Source organism: Triturus cristatus, chromosome 1_2 (genome assembly GCF_964204655.1).
Source record: "Triturus cristatus chromosome 1_2, aTriCri1.1, whole genome shotgun sequence".
Lineage (NCBI taxonomy): Eukaryota > Metazoa > Chordata > Amphibia > Caudata > Salamandridae > Triturus > Triturus cristatus.
Window position 1 is genome coordinate 509,882,570 of NC_140580.1, and position 15,968 is coordinate 509,898,537.

General features: G+C 43.0%; 1 protein-coding gene across 2 annotated transcripts in view; it reads right to left on the bottom strand.

The window, feature by feature from the left end:
- DOCK1 (dedicator of cytokinesis 1) overlaps positions 1 to 15,968 on the bottom strand; it is a 1,163,810-nt gene that overhangs the window by 947,486 nt on the left and 200,356 nt on the right. For both annotated transcript variants that reach the window (XM_085606236.1, XM_085606235.1), the window contains exons 16-17: positions 11,135 to 11,207; positions 9,452 to 9,555 (exon numbers count right to left, since the gene is read on the bottom strand). In XM_085606236.1, coding sequence (XP_085462362.1) covers positions 9,452 to 9,555; positions 11,135 to 11,207 — 177 coding nt within the window. The remainder of the gene's footprint in view (positions 1 to 9,451; positions 9,556 to 11,134; positions 11,208 to 15,968) is intronic.

The window sequence follows — 15,968 nt, forward strand, 5'->3', positions numbered from 1 at the left end:
AGTGACTAAACTGTGTGAATGTCTGTATCAGTCTGTCTGTTGTTGTGTTAGCTGCTGCATGGGTTGGTGAGTAGCTACAAGAGTGTCTTAATGGGTTATTTATTGGTTGCATGAGTATCTGTATGGGTGCCTCAGTGTTTGTGTAGCTGAGTGGGGGTGTATGGACTTTGTGAATAGATGTGCGAGTGGGTGATTCACTGGGTGTATCGGTTCAAGAGTGTGTCTGTGAATGGCTGTATAGGTGGGTGAGTGGGTGTATGGGTGTGTTTGTGAGTGTTTAGATGGCTCAGTGGTATATGTGTGAGTAACTACATGAAAGGCAGTATATGTGAGTGTTGGAGTATATAAATGACTATATGTGAGTGAGTGATTGTGAGAGTGCCTGTATGGATGAGTGTGTACTTGTGTCAGTGATTGTATAAGAGAGTAAGTATGTGTTAGTATCTGTATAAATGAGTGAGGTGGTGTGTGTATAACTGTATAGGTGAGTAAATGGCAGTGTTATTGATTCTTTACATGACTAGCTAGGTGTGTCAATACTCTATAGATGAGTGGCAGAGTGCGAGTGTCTGTATCGGTATATGAGTGCATATGATAGTGCTGTATTGACGAGTGACTGCATGTATGACTGACTGTATGAGTGAATGAATGGATGTGTGTGTATACCTATTAATTAGTCAGTGGGTATGTAGTAACTGCTATTGGTTTGTCTTTGGTTTCAAAAATGGTAGTCTGTATTTTAGAGTGGGTGTATCAAAGGTTATATTAGGGTGTGAGGAGGTGCATAAAACTATCACATGGATGTCATCATCAGTGATGTCATCAGTGATGCCACTGACCATGTCATGAGTGAACTAATATGTGATGTCATCAGCAGTGCATTGCGGGGGCGCGAGATATAGTTAGCTCTACTAACTATAACGGCCAAACTTCTCTGGTTTTGTACGAGTGAAATGTCCAACTAACTATAACGTCCCAGAAACCTATGGTTTTTTCAGTGAATTTCTAAGGTTTTTTAAATGCTAATTTCTAACTACAACGTCCCTGAAACCTATGTTTTTTTCAGTGAATTTCTAAGGTTTTTTAAATCCTAATTTCTAATTATAATGTTCATTAAACCTATGTTTTTTTCAGTGATTTTAAATTATCGTCCCATCCTCAACCTGGTGAAAACAGCCAATATCACCAGTTTTCCAGCGATAGCTTCCGCAAAAAAAATCGCCACAAGTGAGAGCGACAACTAACGCTAATGATATGCAGAGTAGGCGTTCCCATGCAAAAATAATACGAAAACACCACTTCCTGATATCTTGAATGACCAGCGAAATCGGTGATACGATCCAAAAATAGGCGATAAGCCACGTTAGCAATAGGATTTCAACATCTGCCTTTTACTGGTGTAAAGCAGGACGACTACCTACAGTGTAAAAAGTAGACCAGCCCAGAACCACATCTTAAGACCAACACATGTCATAGAGCTACTGAGCATGCAGCTGACACCCAAGAAGGCCACAACACCCACCACCACCACCCCAGGACCTCCCCCTCGGACCACCCCCCCTACTACCACCGAGGCAGCGCAGAACAGAGAACCTTCCCAAAACGGCATGGCCCCTCAGCCACACAATAGCTGAATGTTGGTAGATGTTGGAACGAAGTATGTGTGAAGGATGCAAGTCACCCATCAATAACAATGCATACAAAGTCAGGTGTAGCGGTAATGTGCCTGACAGACCTCACTATGCAGAGCACAGACCTCTCTATGTGTACATATACTGCTGGTGCTTGTAGTGTTGTGGTCAGTGCATGCAACCATGTTACCTCAGGCAGTGGGGAAGCTCTCGGTCATGCAGCTGTGTCGTCCCCCCCTGTAAGCGGAACCGGAAGCGGAGTGGGCTGGTCCAACGTATGCCACTCCAGCATAGAAGTGTGAATAAATAGGCCGGGGCTCTGGGCGTAGTTCACTTCTGTGAAGGCCAACACGTCTGCCAGAGCAGCGGCCCTCACCCTGCCACGAGGCCGCCGCAGAGACCGCGGGCCTCTTTGACACAGGCGAACCCAGCACCACAGAGTTATTGCTAGCTGTGCACATGCTGAGTGGTTCAGGTGCCACTAACTGTGCAGCTTAACTCAATGCCACGTGCTTGTGGGCCCTTGCTGACCGCTGCCTCCGGCCTACACTGCAGTGAGTGGTGCTCACAACTAAAATTCAGTCTTGATTAATTAATTTCAGAGTCCAGTAGGCAATTAACTATAACATCCCCGAAACCTACACATTTCGACAATGTATTCCATACATATTTCATCTTTTGTTACCTACACTGCGGTCAGCAGAGCTCACAATTTACATTGAGACATGATTTATTAATTGCAGACAGAATTGTACTCTATGTCCTAGGATTTTGTCAAGAGGAAGTGACAAAAAGCATTCCTCGATGTCTCCGCTGACTACTGCATTCCATCTACACTGCGGACAGCAGGGCTCACAATTCAGATCGAGTTGCGATTGCAGATGACGCTGTCCAGTAGGCAAGAGACATTGCTCCCAGTGCGGCCCACCCGGACCACGCATCATCGCAGGCTGCGCACACGCTGAGTGCTTCAGGTACCACTAACTGTGCACCATAAGTCATCACCACGTAGCCTTAATAAGGCAGAATTCATTAGACAAAAGACATTGCTACCAGTGCGGACTGCCTGGACCACGCATCATCGCAGGCTGCGCACACGCTGAATGCTTCTAGTATCACTAACTGTGCAGCTGAACTCAACGCCACGTGGCTGTGGGCCTTTGCTGACTGCTGCCTCCGGCCTACAGTGCGCACAGCACGGCCCACACCTCAAATTGAGTCTTGATTCATTAATTGCAGAGTCCAGTAGGCAATAGACATTACTCCCAATGCGGCCCGGCCGGATCACGCATCATCGCTTGCTGTGCACATGCTGAGTGCTTCAGGTGCCACTAACTGTGCAGCTCAACTCAATGCCACGTGCCTTTGGGCCCTTGCAGACTGCTGCCTCCGGCCTACACTGCGGTCAGCAGGGCTGACAAATCAGAGAGAGTCGAAATTGCAGATGACGCAGTCCAGTAGGCAACAGACATTGCTACCAGTGCAGCCTGCCCGGACCACGCATCACCACAGGCTGCGCACACGCTGAGTGCTTCAGGTACCATTAACTCTGTGCACCATAAGTCATCGCCACGTAGCCTTAATAAGGCAGAATTAATTAGACAAAAGACATTGCTACCAGTGTGGCCTGACCGGATCATGCATCATCGCAGGCTGCGCACACACTGAATTCTTCCTGTGCCACTAATAGTGCAGCTCCACTCTACGCCACGTGCCTGTGGGCCCTTGCTGACCGCTGCCTCTGGCCTACACTGCGGTGAGTGGTGCTCTCAACTCAAATTCAGTCTTGATTCATTAATTTCAGAGTCCAGTAGGCAATTAACTATAACGTCCCCGAAACCTACACATTTCGACAATGTATTCATTACATATTTCATCTTTTGTTACCTACACTGCGGTCAGCAGAGCTCACACTTTACATTGAGACATGATTTATTAATTGCAGATAGAATAGTACTCTATATCCTCAGACTTTCTCAAGAGGAAGTGACAAGAAGCATTCCTCGATGTATGCGCTGACTACTGCCTTCCATCTACACTGCGGACAGCAGGGCTCACAATTCAGATCGAGTCGCGATTGCAGATGACAGTCCAGTAGGCAAGAGACATTACTCCCAGTGCGGCCCAACCGGACCACGCATCATCGCAGGCTGCACACACGCTGAGTGCTTTAGGTACCAGTAACTCTGTGCACCATAAGTCATCGCCACGTAGCCTTAACAAGGCAGAGTTCATTAGACAAAAGACATTGCTAACAGTGCTTGTACCAGTTGCCAGCACCAACCATTCCCTGAGGGCTGGCTTACACTCACCCCACACGCATCCAGCACAGACATCACTGGACATGTGACCCTGGTAATAAAAAAGGGACGAGCGTACCCGTACCCAGTTCCCCTATCTATCTAACTGTGTCCGTGTGTTCATTATGTATGCATGATGCCCCTGGACCCTACCACATTACATTGTGCTGTGGACAGCGCACGCAACCATGTTGCCTCTGGCAGTGTGGAAAACTTCGGTTATGTAACTTGGTCTGGGTCAATTTTATAAGTACATGTGTATAGACTGTATCATTAGAGTACTGCAAGGAGAGTGTATAGTGAATTTATAATTGCTTGGGGATTTGCGGAGTGATTGGATAAGTACATATATTGGCGGAGCCTAACCCCCGAGCACGAGCTTGCCTCTAATTGGCCGCCCTCCATGTGCCAAAAAACAAAATTTGGGCTTTGCATGGCCCTGTATTGCTACAGCTGCAACACTCCACTGAATGTGCAATAAACATTTATATCCACACAGATGTGTCATGTCCACGATCTTTCATGTGTGGTAGTATGGATGGATGTAGGGTCAATGATTCCCCCTACCTTCCATGTTGGCCATGTTGTGGGACTTGGGTCACAGGGTGACACACTGGCGCTTGCGGCCTGGGTGGCGGCAGCACTACAACAGGGACACCTGCATCAGTTGATTGCTCATACAACCCAGGATGGAACCACGCCCAGAGCTCCGGAGACATTATTCACAGCCTCACGCAGGACTGGCATATGCCAGGCCAGCCCACTCTGCTTACACTTAAAGGGAGGGACGACAACACTACATGGCCCACGTTTTCATTGTAGTGATCTGCTGATCACAGGTCTAGTTGTCAGTACGCAACAGCCACTCCCTCACAGCTGGTTTTCACCCACACCACACCCATCAAGCACAGATGTTACAGGACACGTGACCCTGCCAATAAAAAAGACCGGGTGCACGTGCTCTATGCCATTTCAGAATTGCTGGCACCGGATGCACTGCAGCTGGCACAGGCTCACCGCCAAGGGACGGTGACTTTTGGTGCACTGAAGTAGGGGCACTGTAAGTGCTGAGCAGGTGTGCAGCCTGCGATGATGCCCCGTCCCGGCGGTTCGGACAGGTCAGGTTTTGTGTGCCCTGCTGGACCGCAGTGTAGGCCTGAGCCATCGGACAGCGGGGGCCTACCGCCACGTGGCGTGGCGTGGCCTCGCTGGTCACAGAGTTAGTGGCACCGCAAGGGCTGAGCGGGTGTGCAAATTGCGATGATGGCGGGTGCACTGGCATGTCCTCTGCCATGGCAAAATCAAGACGCAGCACCAAATGTGAGAGCTGATGGCCTGCGGAGTGGGGCTGCATGATGTGGAGGGTGCCCTGCCGCGGGCCCTGGGCTTCAGGTTTGCAGCGGCACGTGGTGGGCCCTCTTTTCTACACGCAGGTGGTGGAAGGTGAGCAGTGAGGCCTGGGTGCGCAGGGATGGGCAGACACCTCTGAGTGATAGGAGTGGATGGTGTGCAGCAGCCTGTGTGCACAGGGGCGGGACAGCGATAAAGGCGTGTGCAGTCGTATGTACTCTGCCATTACAGATTCTATACTATGTTTCAGATGAGTGAGCTTGAGGGCTGCAGTATGTCCCGGCACATGGTTGGAGACACACCGGTGGCGGAAAGGTGAGCTGTGAGGATTTTGTCTGCAGTGTCAGAACTCACTCACTCTCTCTCTCCATCTCTTCCTTTCTCTCTCACACTCTTTCTCTCTCTCTTCATCTCTCTCTCTCTCTCTCTCTCTCTCTTTCTCTCGCTCTCTCTCTCTCTCACTTTTTCTCTCTTTCGATCTCTCTCTCTCCTTGGATGGAAGCATAACACACAATCTTATCTTACTTTTTGTCTTGCAGGCTGTGATTCACAGATTGTCAAGGGATGATACGCCATGGCTGTACCTACTGGTTGTTTTGTGTAAATAAAATGTTTTATATGTAAATGCATAGATGACTGTCATTCTCATTTGTCCAACCTCACATGCATCTTGATTGGTATAATCAATCAGCCGATTTGTTATGTTCCAGATTTCGGAAGGTTGCCATCACATTTGTTTGTGTGTGGGGGGGGGGGTCGCGACTCCAAACGTTCTTTTTTTTAAAACGTTTTTCAATTTTTTTATTTTTTTTTAAAGGGGAAGGGGGCCGCGTGGCCCCTTTACCAGGCCACTTCTGGCCCCGGGAACCCCATCCCCCGGGGCCTGGCCTCTCTGTTGGGGACCGCCGACTCCCCAACTCCTGCAGAAGCCAGCATTGCTTTTGGACGACGGGAGCTGCTAAAATACAGCTTCCCTTGCCCAAAAGCAATTCTCTTTTCCTTTATGGAAGCGAGAGGAGGTTTTCCTCCTCTCGCATCAACGAAGCAAACCAAGGTTTGCTATCACAGGGTGGAAACCATGATGCTGCCCTGTCATAGCAAACAGCAATGTCCCGGGGGCACACACCCTGGGACATTGCAGGAGCCGGCCCTGGGGCGTGGCGGTCCCCAGGGCCATCAAGCGCTCCAGGAGGGGGACCGCGTGGCCCCCCTCCCTCTCTTTTTAAAGCCACGGGGAAGAGGTTGTCGCCAGGGTTTCGGGGAGCCCGCAAGGCCCACCCTACATATTTAATTAAAGCCCCGGGGGGTGGCGATCCCCGGGACTTGGGGTGGCATCAGAGGCCCTCCAACAACTACAAAACAAGCCCCGGCAATACCCGGGGCTGCGGGAGGGCCGTGTGCCCTCCAGCACCTAATTTACACAGGAAGTTGCGGTCCCCAGGGCTGCGGAGGCCCCGCAGACCCCCGCAATATAATTATAGGATTGCCCCCTGAACCGGGTCCACCCGGGGGCTCATTTAAATGAAGTGGGGGAGCCCCCGCTTCATTTTTTTTTTTAAATCCGGATACGCACACCCAACGCGCATTCTGACTTTTTTTTTTATAAAAAAAAATAATTTAGGCCTGGGTGCTTGTGGGACCACGTGAGCAGGACTAGGGGGTCAGGGTGTTTCAACCCTTTCCCCTTTTCTTCTCTTTTAATCTTTTTTCGACTGTTTTCTTGTAACTCGGTTCTAGCGAGTCACAAGATGGCTGCCAACACTTCCTGGTTTGGAGTGTTGGCAGCCAATCACAGTGAAGCTCGTGGTCGTGGCACACAATCACAGTGAAGGGCGTGGTCGGGAGGGTGCGCGAACCCACCGCTGCACCAGATAGCGAAACTTTTATTTTTTTAATTTCTCAGCAACTACTGAACAGATTTATACCATTTAAACATAAGTCGCTTTCTGAATCACGCACTACCTGTTTGCCAAATTTGGTGTAATTCCGTTCAGCAGTTCGGGCTGTAGCCTTGCCTAAGCTTTCCTATGGGAAAATGATTTTTTGACTTTTATTTTTTGAATTTCTCAGCAACTAATGAACGGATTTATACCATTTAAAAAAAGGTTGCTTTCTGAACCAAGCTCTACCTTTTTGCCAAATTTGGTGTATTTCTGTTCAGCAGTTCGGGCTGTAGCCTGTAATAACATTTCCCATGGAAATTAACATGGAGAAAAAACTTTTTGTGACCCCCCCCCCTTTTTTCTCAGCCCTCGTTTGAAGAATCACCCCCAAACTTTCAGGATAGGAGCTGACCTGGATAGACCTTTTTTTTGGAGAATTTCGCAAACATTCATCAAACGTCGCCAAAGTTATTAGCAAATCAACTAACGCTTTTCCTATGGAAACTAGGTTCTAACTTAAACTACCTACTGGCGACCGCCAGTAGGATATATATATATATGACTGAAGAAGGCTGCTGCATCAGCTGAAATGCGTATCTAAGCTGGGTCGGAGGAGGCTTATTAAATAAAAAGGCCTTCACCCAAATGGTCCTCGTGTGCGTGCTCTTATCCTGATGGGGAGTAGAGGTTTTCCTGTTATATATATATATATATATTGAAACATTTACAGATATCTACTAACATATGCACACATACAGATGTGAAAATAATAGGTTATACCTCAATCACTTTCCTATAAATAAAGGTTATGTAGCCTGCTCTAAACAAGGTAATGCCTGAGGTAGAGACTTCATGTGGACTGCTTGGACAGAGGCAAAGCACTGACATTAAAATAATTATAACTCACCCTAAATGCCAAAATATGAATTAGTACACAGCATAACATTGGACAGAATAACTCTACCCAAGGGAAAAAAGCAACCAGGAGATAGAGAAAGTGAAAGGTAAGGTCATGTTGATAAGGTGGCTCAGCATAACTGTGATAAAAGGATTTGCTAGACCTTCAGGTTTCCTTATCAAATGCATACAACACGTTGGAAACAGATCTATAACAACCATAATTCACTCCAAAACCCAAGCTCAGTATAAGGAGTACCATGATTAAATAAGGCATGTACTTTAACTACCCCCGCCTACCAGGATACAGCCAGGGACTGAAAGGGTAGAGAGCATTGGTGAAGTGAAACATCTGTCTTGGAATCTTTGGTTGGCATGCCATAAGCAATGGAGGAACACAAACTGGTGAGTAGCACTGGAATGTAGGGAAACTGAGGGGAGGAGGAAAATGGGTAGAGCTCTGCCTAAGAGTGAGCTAACTACTGAAGGATTCGAGGAAATGCTAAACACAAAAAGGAGTGGAACGTCAAATGGGTGCAAACTCTGTTAAACCCAGAGAAAACCCAACACCCACTAATATCAAAAACAGTACTCCATGTTTGCTGTTAATTTGACTAACACTTCCGCTCATAGCCCAGAGTGGAACCCAACCAATGGCAGACCCTGTTGGCCTGATCTCATTATTCAAGAGCCTCCAAGCCTGGTTAAGTGCCACTGCTATAACTTTTTTGGACCCTTGGAAAATGATACCCTAATTATTTAGGAATCCTTTTCTATAGACCTGACCCAGTGAAGAGACTGATTCCTGACAAATGATACTCACTCTGCAACATCATATTTTCAATCAGTCCCGCACTGCAATGCTACTTCTGACAAAAGGAGTGATGCATTCTTTAAATTACACATTCATTGTTCTTCCACTGGAGTGATGCACACCTTGTATTACGTTAATACGAACAATTTACTGATCACAGCCCCAAAAATGATAATATAGCTTTTATTTTGCCCCTGACCATGTTTTTAAATTATAAACTGTATATTTATAGATAACCAGAAATTTATTAAAAGCAATTATAAAAGCACATCATTGCATTTGGAACAATAATTTGTCTGAAACTGAATTCTAATAGATTCTTAAGTCACTTCATTTTCTCACAGTACACAAAATCTTTTACATGTGAAATTTCATAAAATGCTTCTTTTACATTTCCCCTACATCTGTTTTGAGGTCTTTATCGCAAAGCTAATGCTCTATATTTTCATTCCGATGGTTCATGATAAAACTAATTAATTCATGTAATACATCTTATAACAAAGACAATGTTACGCATAGCACATTTAAAAACACATCAATCCAACAGTGACTGTTACATCAACCATTGAAAAGTACCTTGTAGACTATGAGGTCATGTTCTCCATCCCTCAGAGTTGTTCCATCATACCTCATAAGTTTTACAAAGGCTAAAGCAAAGATTTTCTCCGATTTATCTTTGGCTATTTAGAAAGAAAAGAAAGAAGCATTTGCTTGGGGACTGAATTTAGTATTTGCTACAAATAAAATGATATAATATCTGGTAAGCACAGGTGGCAATTTTGTAGGAGACCAGAAACAGCTCAAATGACGGAGAGCCCTATGCTTTAAAGACAAATAACAGTTTGCAGGGGATGTATTGCCAAACCTTATAAAGCAAAGTTGTAAGCAAAAAGTTAAAAGAATGGAAGGGAAGAAAAAAAAAAGACGTAGTAAGTAAATATATGAGGGAAAATTATGTTTTTCTTCAGTAATTTCAACAAATGCATTAGCATAGAGTAGAGCTATTTTTATAGAACTGAAACATCGAAATTAATATGCATGACTACAATTTTGTGCACAGGAGGTCTGATTCACAAAGGTAAACATGTGTATATTTAATTACGTATACATGTACTACTACACCTAGCTGTAAAGCTACACTTTTTTGCGATTCACCCTTTCCAAGTGTAGATGCTATTCAACATTTCCAAGCATAGATTTGCATGCCTCCACCCCCTCGACCAGAGTTCGGTGCCTGCTACAATAGGATTTATGACTGTAAAGATAATTCTAGGAACTTTGCACATAAAGATGAATATCTCAGCCACTGTGGTAGAGATCTACCATTGGTACAGCATACAGGACATTACTCAAGTTTTTTATTCATTAAACAAGAAAATATGAAACATTTTAATGCAAAATATAAATTTATTTTAAATATTTTTAACTGAGCATAATAAAATAAATGTTCACAGCACATTAACGTAATGTTCAATGTGTATTAAGTAAATAACTAATTTAAATAAAGTAAATTAATTTAGAAATACTCATTTATAAACAGCAATTTTAAATATTTTCCACCCTCACTAACATTGCTGCATGCATTCAAAAATGTAGAAAATGTTGCAAAAACAATTTGCTTAGTTACATTATTTTTCAGTTTTTAATATGTTTAAAAAGTATTTTACTTTTAAGTTTATTAAATACAAGATTTATCAATAATATATACTTTTTAACATCTAAATAAAAAAAAATGTAATGTAGGAATAATTTAATTAATTTAACATTAGTTACTTACTATAGGCCACAGAGTTTTAATTCATGCTGTGAAATTATTCGTGCCTAAAATTAGTGGCAGTTCAAGTTATTGAGCACTGAAAACGTCACCTTTTTCATAAACATCACCAAGCACTTGTTGACACCCCAAACATAAAATCTGAGCAAACTTCTAGTCATAAATTAGCCATTGTGGAGAGTAGAAAATAGTAAAAAGGTATACTAACAAATTGACATATTGTGCTATTTTAATGCTGCTCAATGGTTGTCTATATAGATCTAACCTTGAAATGTATGAAGAAGAAAGATTTAAGTTTTTTTCAAACAACTGTATAATATAACTTGTTCTGAAGAAGTGGCACTGGCATATAAAGTCGCATTTGTGTCAAATACTTGGAAATTAAATTTGCATAAAAGAAATACATTTGACCTTTTATTGAACTAAATTTAATTTGTAAGAACAACATTTGAAAATTATATATTTACAAATCCATAACTACTCACAATCCTGCGATGATCGGTGACGGAATGTAAACCTTAAATGACTCCGGTTAACATCTTCTATTGGAATGGCAACCTTGAGAGATTAATTTAAAAAAGAATTACATTTGCAGTATATATTTGAGTCTGAAGTCAATTTCGGCACAATGCCACACATTTGTAACTTTCTTCTAAAAATATGACTCATTGCATCCGTAGGACAATACTTGAGATACATTCAACAGTACTCCATAAACACTTTCGCCGTAAATGTGTGTGTGCATACAAAAGAGGACTGGGTAATAGACTTAAAAATCAAAATACAACAGTGCTGATGAGATTATCATCCATTCCCAAGCCTATCTAGAAAAACTATTTAATATTATTCCATATTTTGACATATTTACTGAGACATCTACTAATGTAGGTCGCTCAGTCCACATCACTACACCAATCAAGTTTCTTGTACTACACTTCATGTGATGGAGATCACCTACTTTCTGGACTATATCCACCCTGGTCTCCACCAGCACCACATCCATGGATAGTATTTGATATCTAGTGATCTCAACATCCCCCACGCCCTAGCATAGGCAAGGCAACTTGAGCGGTAGATCCAATGAGGTAGCCACAAGTTGATCCAGTATATTTAGTATATCGCCAAAAGTTCTAGATTTTCGGACACACCCATAATATATTTATATTTTAAAAAGTACCCTCCTACCCTGAATCATGCAGAGGGAGCAATGAGCCATTATACTCAAATGACTTCAGATAGCTTCTGGAACAATATCCTTGATGCAGAACTTTCAACTAGATAAGTCTAAACCCAGTCCTGATGGCAACCTGCTTAGTATAGACACGTTCCTCTTGACACTAAGCTTAGGAGCATGTTTCCATAACTCTACCCAATGTATATTGCTGGTACAAATTTAGCATTGGTTTTAACGTCAATATGTTTTCTGGATTGCTGTCTTGTTAATCATGGAAGTTGTATTTTGCAGTCAGACAATTAATATAAATTATCCAGTAGATATTGACTGAAAAGATATTTAAGTGAATCTGTAAATTCCAGTGTTAATAGCCAGGCACATTATCACATGTTTATATAATCAACTTGAGTATCTTACACCCTCACCGATTGACTGCTCTTTCATGTCAATTAGTGACAAATAACTGAAAAATGTTTTCAAAGCTAACCAATATCCCAAAAGGTAAAATCTTCCCAGTAAAATAAATGAATGAAATTAGATTTTTTAATAGCATTTTCTCTCTACAGGATTCACGTTTCCAACCCAAATGTCTAACAAGCGAAACCTAAATGACCCCCTACAGATAACGGCAGGGGACTTGCAGGTTTATGTTTGGATTAAGCATCAGTTAAACAATATGTTATTGCCTCTTTAATTTAGCCCTTTCTATTGCAGATCGTCTTCATTCAATGTCAGGGAAACAGCCTGACATTGATAGTTTTTCATAACATTAATAACTAGATCCATTTATGGGAACAATTAAGCATATTAATCACGAAAACGGGGTGCAGGATAAATCCAACCCACAATTTTGGCCCTTTCACATAGATCAGAGACTGCTGAATTCTGCCAACAGTGCTACAGAGCCATGAACTGGACAAATAAATATATTTTGTCATCTAATTTGTATTGTTTGTCTGGTTACCCATTGCTGGCTTAATGTGATTCACTTTTCAACTGGAGGATGTTGCACCAGATGTGTGAATGTCAGGACTGGCTATACAAATTATGCTTCCCTGCATACAATGTGTGCTCTTGAATGATGGGTTTTCTGGCCATGTACCTTTTACAAATTACTGGTATAGCTCTTGGCCCTAATGAAGACCTAATAAAGTACCTTTATTGAAATGCATTGATCAGCTCACTTTTACTGTTGATCTCCTTTAGAATAATATTGACTGGATCTTGATTATCTCCTTTTCCTAAACTATAACTACATAGATGTGGTGAATGGGGATTGTGGGAGGCCTAACCTGCATGAATCCTGAAATTACTAAACTTGCAGCTATACCCAAGTAGGTCATCTGATGAATGAGACGACATAATTAACACTCATTACGTGTACTTAAAAAGAAGGCTGTTTGAACTGTAAAAAATCATCAGTGCATTATTGTAATATGATGTATTTTAATCTCATTTCCCTACACTGTCTGAGTCCTTCTACCCAGGTGTGGCAGTTTACAGGTTATCTCAACTGATAGAAGTACTCTTTAAAAATGACTTAACTGACTTTGAAACTATATTTTTTACTCTTTGTCGCCTACGTGTAACCTCAAGTTCAACAATACACCACCAGGCCTTCAGCAAAATGAAGATAGGTCAATTTTGTATGACCTAACTAACAAAAGAGTTATTGGATGGAGAGTGTGATGCTCTGCATGAATTTGGTCTACTGACAAAAGAGATATTGGATGGAGAGTGTGATGCCCTGCAGCAAATTTGCCAATCTTGATTTGATATTCTTCTACTAAAGTGAAATGTCAACTTGCATCTTTATAAAAACCTAAAAGTACTTAACAAAATATGAAGGTTTTCAACACTTTCCTTATGGCATGGTAAGACCCAACATTTTTCAAATGGAAGGGTAATGTAATTTAGAGGTTTGGACCGAAGGCCTTGAATGACTGACTTCCCATGCAAGCTTGTTTTATCTTCAAACTTTTTGCAACACTTGGGGCTTGAATGTGAGGGTTCTTCTTGGAAACTAGGTTAGGAATTTGTAGGCAAGGCATGACTAAGGATATGGAAGAGCCACTTGAGCAAAGACACTTACTTTGGATTCTCTGTTCAATTTCTAACTAGTGCAAGTCTACACAATTCTATGATCTATGTTCAACTCTGAATAGGCTGTCTTGGTGCGCCAAAGAAATTGTCTGGTAAATTTCTAGCCAGTACAATTCCTTACCAGGGTTTGTCGTAAGGAACCTTGGAAACATAGTTCAAGTTTTTCAGTTGATAAACAAGCCAAAAGGCATTTTGAACTCTCTGGAGGCCCAAGAGCATCCAGCCAGGTTGTCATAAATATAATCTGTTACATTAGTCAAATCTGGATAATACACTAGCAGCATTTGCTGAGAAGTGGAGTTCTTTTTACTGGAACAGGGAAAGTGTGTCATTCTAGACTTGACACAAAGTACCTTGTACTACACACCGCATTTATCTGGGAATTCATAGATAAATATTGGTGCACAAAGATGCCAAAAGACTTGTCTTTGGAAGCAGGGCCTGGAGGATACTCTAATGCAAATATTCTAATAGACCCGAATGAACACTCCTTATTCCTTTCAAGTAGTATTTCTGTCTTATTGGCATTTACTTTCTAAAATTATTGTGTGAAATCCTCTGCTGATCTGCCAGGAAACAGCTACTGAAATGAGAATAGGAGTGAAAGGCTTGAGTGGATAAGTGGACAATAAACAGCTCTTCATCTGCATCCGAAACTGCAGTGCATCCAAAGGAGTGGATGTGTTTTATAGTGGAGCAGAGTCCACATTAAAAAGCAACAGGTTTAATGAGTACCCTTAAGATATCTCAGTGCTGACAGAAATATAAAGAGCTGTCTAGACAGACCATTACTGCCTTTTTCTGATGGACACAAATCAGTGGGAGACAGTGCCCACTAGACCTGCATACTTCCGCAGATCTTTACAGGTAGCATGGTCCACTGTCAAATGTAGTGGAGAGGTCCAAAAGGACTACCCCTGCTACATCTTCCCTATCAAATATGGTACTAAAAAATTCAGTTTCATAAAATCACAGTGGTTTTAGTGCCCCTTCTAGTCAGACCCCTCAGGATTTCGCGATTTGCAAGAAAATCGCAAAATCTGCACTTTTGTAAAAATCCCGCAATTTTTACAAAAGCGCAGGCAAAATGTGGTAAAAAACAGGTGTTCACCCGCTCTTTACTGGCTCCGTGCTGCCACTGCCACCAAGCAGCAGAGGTGTTAAATTCCTCTGTCGCCTACCTTTGAAATGCACAGAGCCCCCCCTCCTGCGCGATTCGCCTGCAGTCCGCCTCACAAATTTGGTTGCCCCCTGCGGACTCTACAGCCTCCTGCTACCCTGCACATGCAGGTTGTCAGATGCCCCAAAAAATTGGTTTCATATTGTAATCTACTCTCTTTGGCATCAGGCACCCTCTGGTTTCAGGTATTGCGCTGCTGAAGACTCTGCAACGTTACTGTTGTAATGTATTTAACCCCTTCAGTGCCCATGACGAGCTGGACTCGTCATGGGCTGCGGTGGCGCTGTGCCCATGACGAGTCCAGCTCGTCATGAACTCCGCCCGCTAATGTTAAGCGCGGCACTGGGCGGGGAAAGGGGCGGGCATGCAAGGGGTTAATGAGCTTAGGCAGTCTCAGCTAGGCTGAGACTGCAGTTTATTATGATGTCATTGTGTTTCACCATGATGTAATGGGGTTGCTGGGGTTTTGACAGTTGGTGCACACTGCCATGCCTGGCAAGATTGATGTGTCTTTCAACGAATGTAACATTAAATACATTCTTCTGGAATGAAGCTTCTTCGTGTTTGAATCCAACGATTACATTTTGACGACGAGGATGGGAAGATTTTGCACACAAGACAGAACCTATGAGGGGGCTACTCAGAAATGGTCAGAAATTTGTTTGGGGGAAGCAGCAAGAAAGTGCGTTTAAGACAGTGAAAAATAAATTTGCACATGCTGGTGTTCTGTCTTTTTATCAGAGTGGTGCATAAACTCTTACTGTTGATGCAAGCGCAGTTGGAGTGGGTGCAGTACTGGCACAGATACATTGAAGGGAAGAAAAGAGTTGCTTTTGCTTCTCGCTCACTTATGGTAGCAGAA